This window comes from Mchenga conophoros, linkage group LG3 (assembly GCF_057382185.1).
Source record: "Mchenga conophoros isolate Kocher_MC1m ecotype Shallow Benthic linkage group LG3, M_conophoros_male_GT1.1, whole genome shotgun sequence".
NCBI classification, from domain to species: domain Eukaryota; kingdom Metazoa; phylum Chordata; class Actinopteri; order Cichliformes; family Cichlidae; genus Mchenga; species Mchenga conophoros.
In genome coordinates this window covers 3,641,895-3,663,576 of record NC_140528.1, presented here as the reverse complement: position 1 = coordinate 3,663,576, position 21,682 = coordinate 3,641,895, and the positions used below count along the sequence as shown (strand labels likewise).

Below are 21,682 nucleotides of genomic sequence, written 5' to 3'. Positions count from 1 at the left end.
ACAGTGTTGTGGGCGGAGCTGAATTAACCCACCAATCAGGGTGGGATATGGATCTCAGGGGACACCAGCCGGGCTTGATGCAAGCAGGGAAACATTTCTCAATGAGTCAAAGTTCCAGCAGCGTTGCCCTGGAGTGTTTCTTTCTTTCCTGTGCCTGGCTGGCTTCCTCCTTTCTATTGGGCAAACGCCGACATTCGCCCCAGCGCGCTGCGTTCACAACACTTCAAAAAAAGTTGTTTTTTTAAGTTGCTGCCCAGCGGGACATTATACGTATATAGATTTATACACACGTCAGTGGGATTTAAAGTTATTTTTCCACAGAGAGAGATCTCATATTAACTCTCACAGTGATGCGTAGGCGGCGGGATAAAAGAAAAGTCATGAACTCAATGCAGCCCAATTTAGTCTGCAGTCACATAGCGACACCTGTTCATCGGCAACAACAGTCCCCGGTAACCCGGACTAATTATAGGGTCGCACCGTAATTTGTGGCTCGATGTTTTTATTTGCATCACTGCGTTTGCATTGCAGCAAACATGAACATTACATATATTTCAATATAATGTAAAAGCAGTCAAAACAACTAACATCAGAAACAGCTGATGTTATTTGTTATATGTCACGGTGTCATTTCCGCTTCTTTCTCCTGTAACAACAGCCCGGCGCCGTGAGCAGTCGCCTTTTTTGCGCTCGCTATCCCTGCACTTTCTACCATCTGCAAACGCCACGGTGTTCGTGTCGTCATGAAAGACATGAACATCGAGCGTAAAAACAAAGGAGACTGCTACCGGCTTTTTATCTGCCGATCGCCGTGCTACGGTTGCAAGAAAAAGAAGCAGAAATGACGTTCTCTACGCGTTGAGACGTTCCCCGTCCGTCGGCTAAACGCTTGATTGAAACTTCAATGCGACAGTGACACCAAGTAGAATTATAAATGTCACATAGCCCCAAACATGTCTTTTTCAAAGCCTGCGGTGAAGAGAAAGGTTGGTGATGAGCACCGACAATTTCAGGAAAAGTGGGAAATGCAATATTTCTTTGTTGAGCACAGGGGCACCCCGACCTGTCTTATTTGCACAGAGAAAGTTGCGCTGCACAAGGAATACAATTTGAAACGTCATTACACAACTAGACATGCTGAGCTGGATGCAAAATACCAGGGAGACGAGAGAGCGAACCGGGTTGCCAGTCTTAAAACAGATCTACTGAGGCAGCAAGATTTCTCCAAGAAAGCAACCAAAGAGAATAATGCAGCAGTCGGAGCCACGTGGTTAGTGAGATGATTGCTAAAGCAGGGAAGCCATTCACAGAAGGTGCATTTGTCTAAAAGTGCATATTGCAGGCTGCAAATATAGTCTGTCCGGGAAAGAAAGGTCAGTTTAGCAACATCAGCCTTTCTGCCAACACCGCAGCAGATCGCATTTCTGACCTGTCAAGTGACATTTATGACCAACTGTGTGAGAAAGCCAAATGTTTCAGTGTATACTCAGTCGCTCTTGATGAGACCACAGACATCACCGACACTGCCCAGCTCCCAATGTATGTCCGTGGTGTTGATGACAGTTTTGAAGTGATGGAGGAGCTGCTCACAGTAATTCCAATGCATGGCCAGACCACCGCTCAGCAGATATTTACAAGCTGTGTGATACCATTGAGAATGTTGGTTTGCCATGGAAGAGGTTTGTTGGAATAACAACAGATGGAGCGCCATCAATGACAGGGAGGAAACATGGACTGGTGGCACAAAACAAACTGGAAGAGGAAGGCGTGGAGGAGGCCATTGCTCTGCACTGCATCATCCATCAGCAGGTCCTTTGCAGCAAATGCCTGAAGTTTGACAATGTGATGTCTATTGTTGTGAAATGCATCAACCAAATCAGATCCAGGGGCTTAAAGCACCGAAGCTTCTGTGCTTTTTTAGAGGAAATGGAGTCAGAATATGGGGATGTGCTCGACTTCACTGAGGTACGTTGGCTCAGCAGGGGAAATGTATTAAAGAGACTTTTTGAGTTGAGAGCAGAAGTGAAGCCTTCATGGAGAAGGATGGAGTTAGTGTTCCTGTGCTAACTGATCCCAAATGGCTCATGGACTCAGCTTTTCTTGTTGATATGACACATGAGCTTAATGTACTGAACAAGACGTTACAAGGCCAGGGGCAACTTGTCAGTGCTGCCTATGACAACGTGAGAGCATTCTCCACAAAACTGGCGCTCTGGAAAGCTCAGCTCTCTCAGACAAACCTTTGCCATTTCCCAGCATGCAAGGCACTCGTGGATGCAGGCACACCATTCAGTGCTGACGAGTATGTTGATGTCATTTTGATGCTACAGGAGGAATTTGATCACAGATTTGCTGACTTCAAGACACACAGAGCCACCTTTCACATTTTTGCGGACCCCTTCTCCTTTGATGTGCAAGATGCCCCTTCTGTGCTTCAAATGGAGCTCATTGAGCTGCAGTGCAACTCTGAACTCAAAGCAAAGTTCAGGGAGGTGAGTGGAAAAGCAGACAAGCTTGGACAATTTTTGAGAGGATTAAGCCCTAGTTTCCCTCGGCTTTCCCGAATGTTCAAGCGGACCATGTGCCTTTTTGGTAGCACATACTTGTGCCAAAAGCTCTTCTCCACTTTGAACTTCAATAAGTCCAAGTACAGGTCCAGACTTACAGATGATCATCTTCAAGACATACTGAGGGTCGCAACTGCTTCCTCCCTCAGGCCAAATCTGGCTCGGCTATGCGAGAGGAAACGCTGCCAGGTCTCTAGCAGCAAGGAGTAGGCAAGAGAAGCCATGTTCAGAAGAACAGTTCATTTTCTCCAGTGTTCCATTCATGTTCAGAAGAAGGTTATAGAACTGTTAATACAGACATTTCAATCTAAACACAGCAGATATAGAAGACTGAAAGAAACACACAAGTTCACTGACTAAAAATATCTTATTATTATTTTATTTATGTTTTACAGATTGATTTATTTTCTTATTAATTCTTAATTTGTTTATTTATTTTTAATATTTTGTGTTAAAAAATAAAAATAAAGAGATTTGAGAAGATTGGAATTTTTTTAACCATGCCTTTCTTGTGGAAAACCTAATGCGGCCCAGCCTCACCCAGACTCTGCCTGCAGCGGCCCCCAGCTAAATTGAGTTTGAGACCCCTGTCCTACACCATAAATCAGTAAGAGAGGGTACGACCTCTCTCATGGCCCCAAGTGGTGTGTGCATGCCAGAGCACTCTGGAAGGCACACAGAGTCTTTACAGACTACTAAGGATCAATCCTCTATCATCATGCAATCGATTATACAACTCTAAGCATATATGAGTAAATATTTCTAAGCATAAATGACAATCAACAATATAAACCTTACAGCTGGTTTTAATAACAGAATTTATTTGTTTCTCAAACGAGAAAGAGCTATCGAGAAACACTCCTAAATCTTTAGTTCTGAACTTTTCCAGTGGGCCAAGGTCAACATTATCTGCTAATGCTAAATAGGCTGCCGTTATTAACTAATGCTAATTTGATGTGAATTAGCATTATGCACTAATGCTAACACTTTTTAACAATGTGAGTAGCTAATGCTAACACTATTTCCCTTAACTTTATAACATTGTGAACGGCTAATGCTAACACTCTTTTCCCTAGCATTACAACATCTGAGCTGCTAATGCTAAGTAGGCCGCCATTAGCACCTACGTCTATCCATCCATCCATCCATTCGCTTCCGCTTATCCTTTTCAGGGTCGCGGGGGGCGCTGGAGCCTATCCCAGCTGTCATAGGGCGAAAGGCGGGGTACACCCTGGACAGGTCGCCAGTCTGTCGCAGGGCTAACACACAGGGACAGACAACCATTCACACTCACATTCACTCGCACATTCACACCTAGTGGCAATTTGGATTATCCAATTAACCTATCCCCACAAGCTGCATGTCTTTGGACGGTGGGAGGAAGCCGGAGTACCCGGAGGGAACCCACGCAAACACGGGGAGAACATGCAAACTCCACACAGAAAGACCCCGGCCTGATGGTGGAATTGAACTCAGGACCTTCTTGCTGTGCGGCAACAGTGCTAACCATCGTGCCACCGTGCTGCCCACCTACGTCTAATTTAAGGCAAATACGCATTAGAACCTAATGCTCATATCGTTTTCCTTTGCTTTATAGCAATGTGAGCAGCTACTGCTAAATAGCATTAGCTAATAACAGCAGTCTAATTTAATGCAAGTTAGCATCATTTGCATTATAACGATGTGAGGAGTTAATGCTAAGTATGCTGCCATTAGTGGCTAATTCTAATTAGGGGTGAATAATTATTACAAGCTAATGCTAATATCGTTTTCTCTTCCCTTTTAACAATGTGAGCAGCTAGTGCTAGGTAGGCTGAAGCTAGCAGCTAATGCTAAAGCTAAAGATAATTTGATGTGAATTAGCATTACATTAGTGAGGAGTTAATGCTAAGTAGACTGCCATTAGCAGGTAATGCTAATTTAAGGTTAATAGGAATTGGCATCTAATGCTAATACCATATTTTCTTGCTTTAACCCTTTAAAACTGGTCAGAGTGGGCACACTCCGTTTTGCGCAACTATTTTTAAATCCCGGTAGCACTGTAATCACGTGAGCTAGTGCAATAATTTTTTTTGCATATGAAACCTGAGGAGTTGTATTTACATCTTATGCCATCAGCTTGTCCTAGGTTACAGTTTCCTTCCACATATGCTTAGGACTCATATTGCTCTGCTGGAAATAGTTTATTTTGATGCATATGCTGCTTTTTTGCAAATTTGCAGTATAATATTTATTTTCGTTTTTCCTGCAGTATATAAAAATTGGTGTATTTCAAAAATAAAACTATGAAGGCACTCAAAATAAATTTCCTGAGGTGGGAAACTATTTTGTGCAACTTTTTTGTATTTACAGTTTTGAGGGATAAGCCTCTTAAATTTCTCTAACTAGAAATATATGTTAAAAAAACAAAAACGATTTTCAATTTTTTTGTAGTTTATTGCACTTTTTTGCAATTTATGTAATTACTATGCACTTAATACATACATATTATTAAAATTTAGGCTGTAATGGTTGTATTGATGTATAGCAACTTGAAATGCTCCCAAAAATGGCTCTACAGCATGTAAAAATATAATATAAGCTCTGGCGGACTTGGTTCTATGGTAGGTCTAAACGGGTTAAATCAATATCAGTAGCTAATCCGATTGTTCAGTCTGACGTCAGGTGAAGTCATTTTTATGCATTTAAGAGCTGTGTTGAATTCAACATTACAAACTGAACATTAGAACTATCCTCTTCTCCAGGATTTTCCTGATTTAACATTTCAATATGACATTTCCAGCGCTTTGTTTTCTCTGCTCACAGACAAAACAGATACACGCATGTATATACAGCCCACGTCCAGCTCTGCATGCACTCCTGCTCCATTTCTATAGAGAATAAACAACGTAACACAATCATTCTCCATTGTTTTCAACTCAACCAGCTGCATTTAATGAAGGAGTTTGAATTTACTTTACAACAGCTGCTGTTGTTTCCTGTCTGCATTCATGTTCTTAACTGTACTCCACACATTCTGAACTGGTGTACCGTAATTGTCGGGCTATAAGCCGCTACTTTTTGCACAAGCTTTGAGCCCTGCGGCTTTTAGTCAGGTGCGGCTTTTCTATGGATTGTCCATGAGCGGATTTGTTTTGTTTGTTCCGCTGTTGTACGGCACTACGTTGCCTGGCGGAAGGATCGGGGTTCAAGAGTGGTATGTTGGTCACATGTCCATCCGTCAGGCAACGTAGTGCAGTACGAGGTAGCGCGAAAAACAAACTTCAAAGTAGCGCTACCCGTTCAGCTGGAGGCCTGGATGATGAGCGGCGATAAACTTGCAAAAAGCAAGTTATGCCCAACTCCACCATTGGATTCTGACAGCGTGGAAAAGTGTGAAAACATCCACGATCACCAACAGATTTCGAAGGGCTGAATGCTGCATGATGGAGAGGAGGACACCGCCACGACCCTTCTGAGGGTGTTCGACTCTGACACTGACAACGAGGATTTCTTTGGTTTTGAAAGTGACAACGAAAGAAAGAAGCTGAGAGTGGATGACGAAGCCACCCTGAGCCTGTTTGTTTCCGACACTGGAGGAGAGGACTTTGGTGGTTTTAGTGCGCAGGAAGATGGTGGTGAATGACTGACTTTTCTTCTTGTTAAAGCCGTGTCACTGCACCTGAGCCTAAAAGGTAGTCCGAATCAATTGTTCTGGTGTGCTGTAGGTTATTGTTATGTACTACATTTGTTACTCATTTATGAAGCACAGTACATGTTTTGTACTTGTAATTACCGCTACTTGTACATATACCTAAAAAGTTATGCAAATATGTACCCATAACTTGTTTTTCAAAATATTAATAAAAGGGGTGTGTCTCCAAACAGCCATCTCTTTCCTGACAATTCGCTTTGTGCATATTCTCTTACATATGATAAGTCAACATTGAAACACCTGCGGCTTTTAGTCAGGTGCGGCTAATGTATGTACAAAACAGGATTTTCCCCTGATTTTAGCTTGTGCGGCTAATATTCAGGTGCGCTCTGTAGTCTGGGAAATACGGTAGTTCTTCCTAAAGTACTGCAGTATTCCTGCCAGTACATCCTTTTAGTTTTCCTAACTGTTTCCTCTGATGCTCGTTGCTATTCTTTCCTCAATGCAAATTCATGCTAAGCTCCTTCATATCCATCCCTGTTTCTAAACCTGTAATAATTGCTTTAATGTGTCTTTGGCCTAATTATGAGTCTGTCCATATGTTTGTAGTTCCCCACTTGCTTTGGTTTCTTAGCTCTGATTCTCTCAAATTTATCCTTGAAATCATTTACTGGCATCTCTCCCTCTCACTCCCACTATCCCCAGAACACCAGAGTATTCATCTCCTGGTTTATCCTATGGCCTCTTTGCATTTTCTCCAATCATCCCTGTTTCTAGAGTCTCACCCCATCTGCAGGCAGTCCAAGAGAAACTGCCTCTGCCATTTTCTTCTTCTTAATCTTTGATTTTTCTCTTCACTTTCTCCATTGGGTCTTCTTAGACGCACTTTCCAGAAAGCAGCAACATTTTTTGTGCCCCATTTTTCAAATTGTGCATCTTACTTCAGCTTAATGTGTTTCCTGTTTTGTTTTTACACAGGTCATGTAAAAGAAATCCTACCAGAGACTCGACAAAGCTGAACTGAAAGACAGCACAGGCAATAAATCAGAGCAGCACAGAACTTAAGCTCATGGTCCATAGAAGCTGGGCTCTACAGGTGTACCAGGACAAGCTTAGTGTAAGTCCCTCGAAAAAGTTTCACTTGTGCTGTTTCGGTGTAAATTACTGGTTTGTTTGAACAATTTCATCAGCTGAACCATAAATACTCCAAAACAATTTCTTTGTGACTCAGTGTGATTTTTCATTTTGTAATATTAGCATGTCAAACTCTACATTCTCTACACAGATGAGAAATGAAGTGTATTTAATAATAAAAGTTATCTCTCAGAGACAAAGTTAGTGTCTCATTCAGGTCTGTATCTGAGTAGCCTCAGACACATGCAGTGCTCATATTTTCTGTTTTGTGTGTCACTCAGACCTCTTCCTGACAGGGGCAGCAATTTCATTTAAAGTCCCATTCACTGATACAGGCTGCTGGAGCTCCAACCAGGAGGGTACACACATGATCCAGGGAAAAAAATTATATATGGTCTCTTAGATAAATATTAAGAGGTCCTGTGTTTTACTAAAAAATCAAAGTAGTAAAACACAGGACCTTTGGGTTAGATATAAGGTGACTTGACAAATCATGTCTGTTGTAAATGAGTAAGCCATTTATCGACCTGACTCAGGTTTTAAATCATCATCAGAAAAGACTGAATCCTGACCTGAGAATCCCAAGTGTACACTTTGGACTTTCCACTGCAGAAAATAGAAGCTTCAGTCCTGAATCCTGCAGGTTGTTGTTACCCAGATCCAGCTCTGTCAGACGGGAGGACTGGGAGCTCAGGACTGAGGACAGAGCTTCACAGCTTCTGTCTGACAGGTTACAGCCACTCAGTCTGAAGAAAGGATGACAAGAAGACATGAAACACTTGTGTTAAAGTATATTCATGGTGCCATGAGGAGCTACTACATTTACAATATTTCAACACTGTTTCAGGACATGCTGGAATCCTTATTGCCTCATGTTACAAAAGACAAATGTGGCAGTTTACTGTGACTTGCATGGATTCATTAAAAAAACAAAACATAAACACTGTTAATTTTTTCCAAATGAAATTGATTAAATGATGTTAATTGATGAAAAAAAAATCGATATTGCTTGAGCTGACCTCAGCGTTTCCAGTTTGCAGTATTGACTCTTCATCCCAGCAGACAGAAGCTTCACTCCTGAATCCTGCAGGTTGTTGTTAACCAGGTCCAGCTCTGTCAGATGGGAGGACTGGGAGCTCAGGACTGAGGACAGAGCTTCACAGCTTCTGTCTGACAGGTTACAACCACTCAGTCTGAAATCAAGGTGGAAAGGAGACAAGATCAACCAAACAAATCAGAGCTTTATTGCTTTTTTGTTGTTTTTAAGCAGAAATCAGTGAGGTGCTGGTAGATTCTGTTCTTTTGGTTTATTACCCAACAACACACACATACACTAATATTTGTGACTTTTGTAATAGTAGCATTTACAATGCAAAGCAACAGCGATCACAGATTGAAGGGGCCTGAATAAAACTACAATGCAGTGATTTTTAAGATGACCTGTTCTTCCAATTTCCAACAACAGATTTCTCCAACCTTACAGTTAAAAATAATTCTTTATCTCATACTGAATCTTGGTGCACCTCCCCCCAGTTTATTAAAATGAAGAGGTACTGAAGTTGCTGTAAGTGATGTGTGATGCCACTGATTTCCTTTCTGATCCAATACAAAGTAAAATTCAGGCTGGTATCTGCGATACTGATGAAAACTATTCCTTCAGAATCAATACAAGACATCATAAGAAAATATGATGTTTTGTATAACATAAAAAGCCTGAATTTTAAAATATTCAGTTAATAATCAAAAACAGATGTGACTGAAAATAATAAAACTGAGAAACATTTTATGGCCATTCGATCCTTTTACAACCATTGCAAGAGCTTGGTTGGCATAGCCGGCAATACGTTGGATAGTAATAAGTCCGGTGGGTGATGGGCTCCACCAGGGCTGCCCTTTGTCACTGATTCTGTTCATAAATTTTATGTTTAAAGGCTGTATCAAAAGTTCATTCAAGTTACAATATTGTGGTCAAAAGTTCTCCTTTTTTCTTTTATACTATACAACTACGCTGTCTCATGGTTTTAGGACATGGATCTGTCATGGAAGAAATCTATGACCACTTTTAATCAACATTTTAAAAATAAACATGATCACAGATTTACTCACAGAGCCTTGTTGGAGGCTTTGACCACTGGCAGGAGCCTCAGAAGAGCCTCCTCTGAAGCAGAGTATTTCTTCAGGTCAAACACATCCAGATCTTCTTCTGATGACAGTAAGATGAAGACCAGAGCTGACCACTGAGCAGGAGACAGTTCACCTGTGGAGAGACTTCCTGATCTCAGGGACTGTTGGATCTCCTCCACTAGAGAACGATCATCCAGTTCATTCAGACAGTGGATCAGATTGATGCTTTTCTCTGCAGACAGATTCTCACTGAGCTTCTTCTTGATGCACTGGACTGTTTCCTGATTGGTCTGTGAGCTACTTCCTGTCTGTGTCAGCAGACCTCGTAGGAGAGTCTGATTGGTCTGCAGTGAAAGACCCAGGAGGAAGCGGAGGAACAAGTCCAGGTGTCCATTTGGACTCTGTAAGGCCTTGTTCACAGCACTCTGGTGGAGAGATTGAAGTTTTAGTTTGTTAAATAATTTAGATTTCTTGGATGTTGTTTGTTGTTGTTCCAGCAGATTGAGTCCAGAGTTGATGAAGGTCAGATGGACATGAAGAGCAGCCAGAAACTCCTGAACACTCAGATGGATGAAGCAGAACACCTTGTTCTGGTACAGTCCGCTCTCCTCTTTAAAGATCTGTGTGAACACTCCTGAGTACACTGAGGCTGCTCTGATATCGATGCCACACTCTGTCAGGTCTGATTCATAGAAGATCAGGTTTCCTTTCTGCAGCTGATCAAAAGCCAGTTTTCCCAGAGACTTAATCATCTTCCTGTTCTTTTTATTCCAGTGTGGATCTGTCTCAGTTCCTCCATCATACTTGACCTTCTTCACTTTGGCCTGAACCACCAGGAAGTGGATGTACATCTCAGTCAGGGTCTTGGGCAGCTGTCCTCCCTCTCTGGTTTCCAGCACATCCTCCAGAACTGTAGCAGTGATCCAGCAGAAGACTGGGATGTGACACATGATGTGGAGGCTTCGTGATGTCTTGATGTGGGAGATGATGCTGCTGGCCTGCTCCTCATCTCTGAATCTCTTCCTGAAGTACTCCTCCTTCTGTGGGTCAGTGAACCCTCTGACCTCTGTCACCATGCCGACACAGTCAGGAGGGATCTGATTGGCTGCTGCAGGTCGTGTGGTTATCCAGAGGCGAGCAGAGGGAAGCAGTTTCCCCCTGATGAGGTTTATCAGCAGCACATCCACTGAGGTGGACTTTCTAGGGTCAGTTAGGATTGTAGTTTTGTGGAAGTCCAGAGGAAGTCGACACTCATCCAGACCATCAAAGATGAACACAACCTGGAAGTCTTCAAAGCTGCAGATTCCTGCTTCTTTGGTTTCAGTAAAGAAGTGATGAACAAGTCCCACCAAGCTGAACTTTTCCTCTTTCAGCACATTCAGCTCTCTGAAAGTGAATGGAAATATGAACTGGATGTCCTGGTTGGCTTTGTCTTCAGCCCAGTCCAGGCTGTATTTCTGTGTTAAGACTGTTTTCCCAATGCCAGCCACTCCCTTTGTCAGCACTGTTCTGATTGGTTCATCTCTTCCAGGTGAGGCTTTAAAGATGTCTTCTTGTCTGATGGTTGTTTCTGGTCTGTCTGGTTTCCTGGATGCTGTTTCAATCTGTCTGACCTCATGTTCATCATTGACCTCTGCAGTCCCTCCCTCTGTGATGTAGAGCTCTGTGTAGATCTGATTCAGGAGGGTTGGCCTTCCTGCTTTAGCGATGCCCTCAAACACACACTGGAACTTCTTCTTCAGGGTGGATTTAAGGTTACGATGACAAACTGGAGCTTGAAGCTCTGAATGAGAAGAAAAATAAACACTCAATTCCAAAAAGAACTAATCTTTAAAACATGTTGCTCCATCTTCCATCTCTGGAAAATGTTCATTTATCCAGCAGCTTAAATCTTTAGATAAATCCTCTTACTGCTCTGCAGATGGTCAGCCAGCTCCTCCTGCTTCATTCTCCTCAGGAAGTCCACTGTGATCTTCACAAACGCCTCTCTGCTGCTGCTCCTCTGACTCTCTAAGCATTCTGGGTAATCTGGACTCAGAACCTTCTGGATCTTCTTCAGCTCGTTCTTCACAAAAGTGATGATGTTGTCCTCCAGCAGCTGGAACAGAATATTTATGAATGAGCCAATCAGACTGAAATCATGGAGCCAAACATCAGATCCATGTTGGACACACTGACGATCCACTGGTCTACAAAGAGCAGCATGGAGATGACTGTGAACAGAACAGATGTAACAGTAGTTGTTGTACATGTACAGACCATAAATATGGAGTCCAGCTGTGTTTGATGCTGCTGGGCAGACTGACCACTGGGAACCTCTGAGCTCTGCTGGTCCACTCTGTGGAGGAACCATGAAGGATTAGATCAACACAGGATAAAGATCCAGGAGTTTCTGCTCAAATAACTTCATCTGCATCAAGTCTGTCAAGTTTTAAACTCTCAGATTGTGAACATATCAGTAATTTTCAGTCTGTTTTCATGGACGTCCTTTCAGTGGTGATGTCAGGGATGATTTTGAAGAAGCTCATCAAACTGAACCATCAGCAGATCACTGCTCCAAAACCAGAACATGATCCGAGTCTCCCTCCACCACCAGAACACCAGCTTTACTAACGTGGTAGATCAGTGTAGTACAGATCAATAACTGATGAGTCATTTGATCAAAATCACTGAGTGCTTCACGTCTGACCCTCTGATGCTTCTGTAGACATTTTGCATATTTAATGAATGTCTGACAGTTTTACATTCATTCTATGAACACAGTGGAAATGTTGTGTTATAGTCTCCATGTTGTTTCCAGCATCATAAATTCTTAAGTTCAGAAAATTAGATTCTTTCTTCACAGCTGAAAAACAACAACATTTATTCTCTATTGAAATCTGCATCGTCCACTCCAAAGGTCACAATCTGAAGGTAACATCTGGTTTTGTTCCCTGTGGTTAACTCTGAGCATCAGTATGGTGGGATTTATCCACTACATCCACACCACTGTGGTTCAGTGTTGTCCTGATGGAGTAACAGCAGCCAGTATGATCCAGGCTTTAGCTGCTGGGTCTCTGTGTGACCTCTCAGACTGTTTAACAGATCAGACACAAAGAGAATCAGAGCAGCTCTGTTCTTTAAAGACAAACATGAACCCACTCAGGTCACACTTTCCCCACAGATATGAGCATCACTGTCCTCAAACAGCAAATGACCAAGTCGAACATTTGGATCTTTTCTCTTTCATTGTTTTCTTTTTAATGAATCTTTGTAACAATCTGAGGATGTTTCAGGTCATATTTATCCAGGAAACACAAACATGTAAAGGAGTCATCACAGCTCTCTGACCTCGTTGCTCCAGGTTCACCACTGAAGCCTGGAGGGTTTCCTTTGGACCAGTCACTCCTCACAGACGGACAGCTGGACCCTGCAGACTGTGACCTCTGACCTCTGCAGACACAAACATGATTGAAGCAGCTGTGATCACACAGACTGCAGATAATGCAGCTGTTTCCTGTCAGTAACATCCTCTTAGATTAGAGTTCAGCTTTTTACAGGAAAACTGGACAAAACTGATTTTTGTTACAAACTCATTTTCATTTCCTCTCAGCTCACAAACACAGTCAGACAATCAACCAGAGTCAACACTGATTATAATGTCAGTGCAGAATTATTTCTGTTACTCAGTGAGTTCAGCTCTCTGACCTCGTTGCTCCAGGTTCACCACTGAACTCTGGATTTTGACCTTTGGACCGGTCACTCCTCACAGACGGACAGCTGGACCCTGCAGACTCTGCTCTGTCCTTCTCTTCCTCCATCATCATCTTCAGTCAGTCTGAGAGGTAAACCACAAACACTCAGTGAGTTCACATTAACAGGAGGAACTGAGTTACAGTCGCTGACCTCTGACCTGTCATGTGACCTAGAAACCAGTAGGATCTCAGTCATGAAGGTCATGTGATCTAAGGAGCTTGGAGAGAAAAGAGACGTCTTTAAGTTTCTGGAAGACGTTTCATCTGAGAAGCTTCTTCAGCTCTAAAACCAAACGGTGGAGAGTCCCAGATATTTAAACCTGAGAGGGAAAGAAAGCATGTCGCTGACCCACCACTGATGTTATTTCAAGGAGGAAACTGAGAGCCTTTGCACCAGGAGCACAAACATCAGCTCCAGCAATGATCCACTGATGTGTTTTTATTCCATGTATGAATGTTGTTATTGACAGAGATGACGTTTGTGTGTCAGTGATGCAGTGACTGTTGTTGTTACCTGTACAGGCTGGTTAGACTCTATGAAACAGATCATACAGATCTCTGCATGTTAGAAGAGACTATTAAAGGTCATGAATGAGACAAAGGCAGGGAGGCGTCCTTTACAGCTAAACAGCAGAGTGAGAGAACAGCCAGCACCTCTACATTTATCACATTATACAGCACATGTATGATACTGACAGGGATGAGAAGAATTTAGTGATTCTGATCCCATCATTGATATTACTTATTGATTCTCAGTAGCTCTGCTCTGACAGTCACCACCATCACTGAGCAGCATATCAAAGACATTTGTGCACATTAACTGCATGTTGTGGCTCAAATGTTTGTGCATGTTGGAGGCATTTCCTCTTTGTTGTGATCAGTGTTGGTCATTACTCAAAACAGTCATTATTACACATATTACACAGAACACTTTAATTAAAAGTAATGGAGTACGTTACTTCATTACTCCTCATAACATTACTTTGATGTTACTGTGTGAAATGAACAAATGAGCATGTAACAGCATAAAGCTGAGGTACAGCCCCACACACCAACACAGATCCTGATGAGGTCACGTGATGTTTCTCTGAGTGTTTATGAACACAAATCAAAGATGAAACAGCACAAAGACACTTCAAAGTGATTCTACTGTAGAAACATGAACAGGTAGAAACCTGCAGCCTGACTGCTCATCACTTTGTTACCTGTTCAAGTTCAGCAGCAGCAGCTCACTTTATCACGGTGCTGGTCTGGGGTCAGTGTTTACTCAGCTTTAACCTCACTCTGGGTTCTTGGCTAGCCTAGCTTTAGCTTAGTGTTAGCATGCTGTGTGCTAGCTTAGCGTCAGAGCTCTGCAGGTGTCTCCTGTGTAAATATTAATCACAGTGACAGTAAAGGAGGTAAAGGGCTGTGACGTCATCACGTACGCTGCGTCCTCTGTGGGCTCTGAGTGAACTCAAAGTACAAACTACAAGTACACAAACACGAACGTAGCTCAGAGTGGCGGACACACTCGGCCTCGTTGGTCCAGCTGTGAGTCCGTTACCGTGAACTATGGAGCGGCAGATTTGTGCTGAACTAAGCTGCACACAGCTGATGTTAGCCAGGAAACATTACACACTGACTTTAATGGAGAGACCGGAAATACAAACACACACAGTTTGTTGTGTGAAGAAATCAAACACGAGCTGAACAAACAGTAAAGTTCCTAAAGACAAACTGTTAAAGGAGGAAACAAAGCAAACTTACAGTTTCTTCACACACCAACAACAAGCTCCACTCCACACCTGGACACTAAACACGGACACACAGGTGAGCTGCTTCCTGGAAGGAGGCGGGGCTCCACCTGAAACTCAGCACAGGTGGGAGGGGCTCAGCTCTGTGTGTGCTGATGTGTTAACTTTAAAAATATGCCGTCTGACTGCTCAGACTGAGTCAGAGTAAAGTTCACATGCTGACGTGTGGAGACATGAAACCTTGTTGTAGCTGCAGGTGTGAACACACTGATCCCAGATCAGCTCTGCTGTATTTGTAACATGAACATTTCTGCTGCAAAGCTTCAAATGTTCAGCATGTTTCTCTGTTTCCAGTCTATAGATCCAGTCACACTTTCTACCTTCACCTGTGCAGTAAAGACTGAGAGCAGAGCTGAAACCAAGCGTCCAATCAGTGAGCAGCATCAACACCTGAGCTTCATTCAGACTCTGTTATTGAAGATGTTGTTGGTACAAAGTTCATCTGCTGCTCACATGAATCCATGAAAGATTTATTTCACTGAATGTTTCTTCAAAGCTCATTTCAACCTGTTGAAGTCATGAATGAAAGTGCAGACTGAGAGTGGATCACATGATGTTTGAGGTGTGTCATGTGACATGTTCAGTATTGTCACACATGTCTAGATTGTCCCTGATATCATAACTGCTCAAACACTGATGATTATATTTGAAGAATTATTCCTGATGGCAGCAAAGTTTGAATGGAGCTCTCTGTCTGTGCTGATTTGTCGCCCTCTGGAGGTCAAAGCACAAACTGCATGATGTCACTGTAACCACCACAGTGACAGGAAGTGTTTTTATGACTGAAACACTGAAATGATGCTAACGGCTGTCGTTAGGCTCACTGACAGCAGTGCTGATGTGTTCATGTCAAACACTGGCTCAGGTCAGACTCCTTCATCCTTCTCCAGCGTGAGGCCGCCCTCAGACCCACAGGAGCTCTGACCTTTGACCTCCTGACCCTAACCATTTTAGTCTTGTTGCATCTTTAAATGCAAATCCTGTGAAATGGTCAGGGGCGGCTCTAGAGAAATTTTCTTAGGGTGGCAAAATCAAAGCCTTTTCCCCCCAAACACATATGCAGGTGGTTACATGTGGTTAAAATGATTCAAATGCAGTAAGTATGCACGTTTTTCATATAAATATAGTCTATAACTTAATTATTGTCTGTACCCACATGATTACACACTTTAGTTACATGAAACATGAGTTTTGATGTTATGTACTGTACAGCCTGTATATTAAATACATATGTAGCCCAATAAGTATAAACTCCAGAAAGCTACACAACATGGGGCGCTTCATTTACAAACACAAGTCTAACTTAAGTTTCACTGTTTTTGTTAGAAAACAGTCACATTGTTGCAGCTTAAATTACACAAAATGTCAGAAATCTGCACTGTCATGAACAAACATGTAAACCTCATTTTTCATGATTTGTTGGATTCACCCTCTGAGGTCTGAAATACAACCGGACATTTGTGACTCCTTTGAGTTTACGTTTGTATTTCACCCTCAGATTGTTTCATTTTATTTTTTCCTCCTCTTGCTTTGTTTGGTATCTTTTCAGCTCAACTGAATTTAGTTGTTTTTTCACTGACATACTGCATTAGTATTACTATTACTATTAATAGAACTATTACTGATCTGAAATCACACAAAGAACCTAAAATCCTAGCAGTATTTTTTACTGTAAAAAAACCACAGACGTGTTGGGTAAATGTTTATAACTTGAAATGCAAATATAAATTGTACATTTTGTAAACAGATACAACTATTTATCTAAAAATGCAGCCAATACACCTGCTGTTTTTTCATTTTCTACAACCATTTAAAATAGCACTCACCTTCCTTCATTTCCACAGTGTAACATCCACCCACCTGTGTAAAATCAGAAATTCCCATGGTGTTGTTCAAAATGTGCTCTGGCACAATCATAAGCATCGCTTGCTACTGAAAACAAGAAGAAAGCCGTCCTGCTATGGGCTGAACCATTTGTTACTGATGCAGGGGGGGGGGGGGGACACTATGGAATATATCCAGTTCTAGCATTTATATTCACTGCTGACTGTAACTACGCTCAAACTGTTAAACTTATTTTAATAAACAACACTGTCATATGCAAAACTGGGGTGGCACTTGGGGTGGCAAGGGATCATTTTAGGGTGGCACTTGCCACCCCATGCCACCCTTCTAGATCCGCCCCTGCTGATGAAGCCAACAGGTTCGCTTCATTTGCAAAAAGCAGATATGAGTTTCTGAGGCCACAGTCTTCTGTGGCAGAAGGGGAATCAGGGGAAGCCCTGGAGGAGTCCACCACCCACCAGAAACAGGTCTGAGCTCTCACTGCAGTGGTAAAGGGGCTACACAGCCCACATGAGGCTGAGGGATGCAGCCTTCTGTCAGACTGTCACTAACACAGAGAAACACCCGTGTACACTCATACTCATGGGCACATACACCAATCAACCTCGACCCTTTCTTCCTTTGCATTTGTGGTTTGGTGCCATAAATGCACAACATAGAAGAGCCACCTCGACGGGACAACACTCAGCGGTTCATCTGTCTCTCTTCCACAGCATGTCTTTATCCTGTCTTCCTTCTCTCACCCAAACCAATCACAGCAGATGGCCCCGCCCCTCCCTGAGCCTGGTTCTGCTGGAGGTTTCTTTCTGTTAAAAGGGAGTTTTTCCTTCCCACTGTCGCCAAAGTGCTGCTCATAGGGGGTCATATGATTGTTGGGTTTTTCTCTGTATCTATAATTGTGCGATCTATTGTACAATATAAAGCGCCTTGAGGCGACTGTTGTTGTGATTTATATAAATAAAATTGAATTGAATTAAGAAGCTCAGAAACAAAAGTGTCTGGACTTTTTTAAGTTTCTTGAAGACATTTCATCTGAGAAGCTTCTTCAGTTTTACACTGTGTGCACAATTATTATGCCAGAACTATTTTTGAGGATTAATGTCATTATGGACCAAGGACAGTACTCTGGGTCTCCTGCAGAACAACTCGAGCTGTGATACCTGAATGAAGAGCCTCTGCTGCTTTAAAGAAGGAGGCTCGAGGCAGAGGTGAGGTGCAGACCAACCAGCTTTTATTCAGCAACTTTAACAGAAGGATCAGAAAAATAAAACTATACAGCACAGTGATGCTGACTGAAGCCACAGCATTAAACTAAACAAGCATCTGATCATCTTTAACAACATCTAATAAATAATGACAACTATTTAATCCTGTATTTCCTACAATAAAGCCTGTTCAGATATTTGTTGCTGATGGAAATGTAAAAGGCTCCCAGGAACCAAAGGACAAAAACAGAGGCAACAGTCACAGCTGCAAAGGATCCCCTAACACATAAACTGGTTCGAAGATATTTTCTAGCTCTGCAGAGGAGCTTGATTGCACGGACAGTAAAAAGTGGATTCAATAACAGCAGCGAGCGCTGAGTGATATAACGGTGCTGCGAGCAGCAGTGCAAAGGCTCACACAGAGACAGCAGCTACACTGTGTGTGGATGTGATCCACAGTCACAGCTGTGGGTTTCAGTCAGTGTGTCTCTAACTTCATGGTCACATTTCAAAGCTTATTGGAGCCAGAAGATGTCCAAGTAAAAGATTTATTGCTGTACTCGTCTACCAGGATAACAGGAGGTTCATAAAGCTGTGTAATACTTCAGCTTTACATCATGGAGTAGTAGTTGTGTCCCTTTGTGTTTATTAGTGTGTTCACACGTCTACTTTAACTTCACTCTGTAATGAAAGGATTCAAATCACTGATAAATACATACATGCTGACTCTGAGTCTCAGTGAAGGAGGAAAGGATGGATGAAGGCAGCCTAGTGTGGGTCATGTGTGTCCAGCAGTCATCCAGGGCCTGGATCCATCTGTAACAGGAAGACAAAGTCCAGCCTGTAATCATCCTATCAGGCACAGCGTTTCCATCCAGCATCCTGACGACGCTAACAACCCGTCAAACGTCTCCTCTGGTCCACAGAAGTCACACTTCCTGTGTCATGTTTACCTTTTTAAGTGTGCTATTCAAGCCTGTGTGACCAACTCTGACTCTCCAGATTCCATCCTGGTCTCTGCTGCAGCTTCTTCTACACGACTGTTTTCTGTATAATAATATCTGCCTTTCCCGTCTCTGTCCCAGTGTGCCTGCCACTCGTCCTTCATCTTTACCTTCATTATACTCTTCACCTCACTTTCACTGTATTTTATAGTCAAACCTGCACGACTTCTTCTTGCTGCACCTTTTTAAACTTATCGTCCTGTTCATTGCATCAACACCGATATTCACAGGGAGCCATAAGAAATCCACTTCTATCCCTCTGTGTTTGATTCTATACAGTAAATGAAGTATATCAAAAACAATATGTTGCCTAGAGTCTGAAAACATATCACCTGTGCTCACTAGCACGCTGCTAGAGTCCCAGCAAACCACATACCTGCATATTAGTGCGTCCTCCACCCAGTTCAAGCCAGTAACATCACTACCAGCTCCCAGTATAAACTGCCACATCATCTGTAATTCTTTTACTCATCACCAAACTTATTTGTGGGAGAACAAATGCAGCAGCCGTTCTTTTATCTGACAGTGTTGACGCATCAGTAAATATCCTCACATGACCTGAGGACTTTCCCACTATATGAACCTGCTTTTAGTCGCCCCTCCTCCCTCGCCACAAGCTTCCTTTACAACATAACTTATAAAAAACAACTTTATTGACAATCAGCAATAACAATTACAGACAGTCTAGAAGAAGAATCACATGATCAAGGAGCAGAAGTTTATGGTTTTAATAGCTTTTTCATTTTGGGAAAGTTTTAAAAACATTGTTTGGTTTTCTTTCTAAAGCGTTGAAAGGACGGCTTTGCATCAGAAAATAAGATCAGCAAATGAATCCATTAAAGTTCTTTTGCCTTGTTTGCAAAAGAAGCCAAACAACATTTGTGTTACAAAGAGAGACTTCAGAACAGATCAAAGATCACAAACATCAGGCACTGATGGAAACAGCCAAACACAGAAACAGAGGCACCAGCAGGTGAAGGAGGCCTGTTGTAGAAATGACTCTGAGTGCTCAGGTAGAAACGCATGAAGAACCAGTGCGTCTAATATTTGGAAACCAGTCTGTGTTTGAGCGTCCTGGATGAAACACAGATCATGTTGCAGAGCGAGGACGTCGTCTTTCCTCCCGAGTGTGTAACTACAGGACGTGTGCAGAAGGTTTAATCGTCCTCCTGACAGTTACTGATGAACGAGTCCTTCAGGGAGGCTCCAGGATCACTGTGGCTTTTACCAGCTGCTGCTAAACTGAGAGGTGTTGCTGCTTCATGTGTGAAGATGTTTGCATGGCTTTAACAGTGCAGACGTTCCTCATGTGCACACATTTCATATGTTTTATTGTGATGTTTAGTAACATCTGCTTCCCTCCTTCAGGCAGACGATAAAGTGAGCTCAGCCTTAAACATGTGGAGAGAACGTTTGACCGACAGTCCTGGGACGACTGCAGAACAATGGTTTGTTTTTAATGATAAAGTTTCATAATGGAAATAAATGCTGAGCCTGTTTCATGATGTTGGCCCTGCAGCATCAGGCAGGATTAATACTGTAACAAACGTGTGTCACAGTTATAATGACTTTAAATGAAGACTTGGGTTGGATGGAGATGTCAGCTGGATTTGTGCTGACTGTCACTTTAAATGTTTTCAGTTCAGCTTCTAAATCTACTTTTGTATAATGTTTGCTGAGTTTTGCACTTCATGACGCTTTTAAGAAGAGCCAATAAATCCTGACTTTACACAAAAATAAAGGTTTAATGTGTTTAGTGTGACAGTGGAGGAGAGCGCACATAATAAGAGTCATTAACAGAATGGTGACAATTATAATCTGTCTCATTTTAGGAGCAGCTCACAGGCACAACAGACTACAGAGCAATCAAAGCACCAGTTAAACGTCCATGTGACCGGCTTACAGCCAATGAACAATCAGTCCCCACTGTCCCCACCAACATCACTGTACTGGAAAGACTGTGCTGCCATGGTCAGAGATGAACTGGTGCTAAAATGTAAGGCAGCTGATGTGTGTGGCCTTAGCAGCACAAATGCATCACGGCTGCAACGCTGCAGTGTGTTTAAACATTTGAACATTTCTGTGGCTTCAAACCAGCAGCTGCTCTGTACTCAGTCGTGTTTGTGTGTCTGTCAAAGTGATTGTTGTCTTTAAAAAGCCTTTTGTGTTTGAGTTTTGTGAGCAGTGCCGAGCTTCTCTGTAGTCTAAGCTGAGTCGATATATTTGATTCCATGTCTGGTGTGATTTTCAAAGTCAGCAGCAGCAAACGCTGAACAAGCAAAGTTTGGGCCCATCAGAGACAGCAGTGGATCTGCTGACCTGTAGGTGTTGGAGGTGTTTGTGTGCAGCTGTGGGTCAGTCAGCTTTATTTCACTTATCCATGACAGAGCGCTGTTAGCTGTGAGTTAGCATCCACTGAGCTGTTTCATCTACTCTGTCACTGCCAGCAAGCAGAGCCCAGGGTTGGCTTCATAAGCTGGACGTGGCCTTGCTCAAGGGCACTTTAGCAGCACGTTCCCAGCAGTAACAGAGGGATTCAAACTGGTGACCCTGGAGTAGGAATCACCCAGAAAAGTCACCTTATGCCAGAAGTTTTAGTGAGACGGGAACAACATTACAGCTCTGATGTCATTGACCTG

General features: G+C 42.6%; 2 protein-coding genes across 2 annotated transcripts in view; both read right to left on the bottom strand.

Moving 5' to 3' along the window:
* Positions 1-15,008, bottom strand: part of LOC146577017 (protein NLRC3-like) — a 543,118-nt gene extending 528,110 nt beyond the window's left edge. Inside the window, exon 1 of the mRNA XM_085268134.1 lies at positions 14,943-15,008. The gene's annotated coding sequence lies outside the window, so the exon portion shown is untranslated. The remainder of the gene's footprint in view (positions 1-14,942) is intronic.
* Positions 7,197-16,825, bottom strand: LOC146577016 (protein NLRC3-like). The gene is made up of 6 exons (XM_085267614.1): positions 16,816-16,825; positions 10,711-11,242; positions 10,224-10,482; positions 9,442-9,884; positions 8,355-8,471; positions 7,197-7,221 (listed from the first exon to the last, which is right to left on the bottom strand). Exons 1-6 carry the CDS (start codon positions 16,823-16,825, stop codon positions 7,197-7,199), a joined length of 1,386 nt encoding a protein of 461 aa, XP_085123740.1.
* Between the last annotated feature and the right edge of the window lie 4,857 nt (positions 16,826-21,682).

Coding starts and splice junctions, on each gene's coding strand:
- LOC146577016 (XM_085267614.1), bottom strand. Junction 8,472..9,441: donor AAAGCCTCCAACAAGGCTCT/GTGAGTAAATCT, acceptor CTCAGTCCTGAG/CTCCCAGTCCTCCCATCTGA. Junction 7,222..8,354: donor TGCAAACTGGAAACGCTGAG/GTCAGCTCAAGC, acceptor GCTGTCTTTCAG/TTCAGCTTTGTCGAGTCTCT.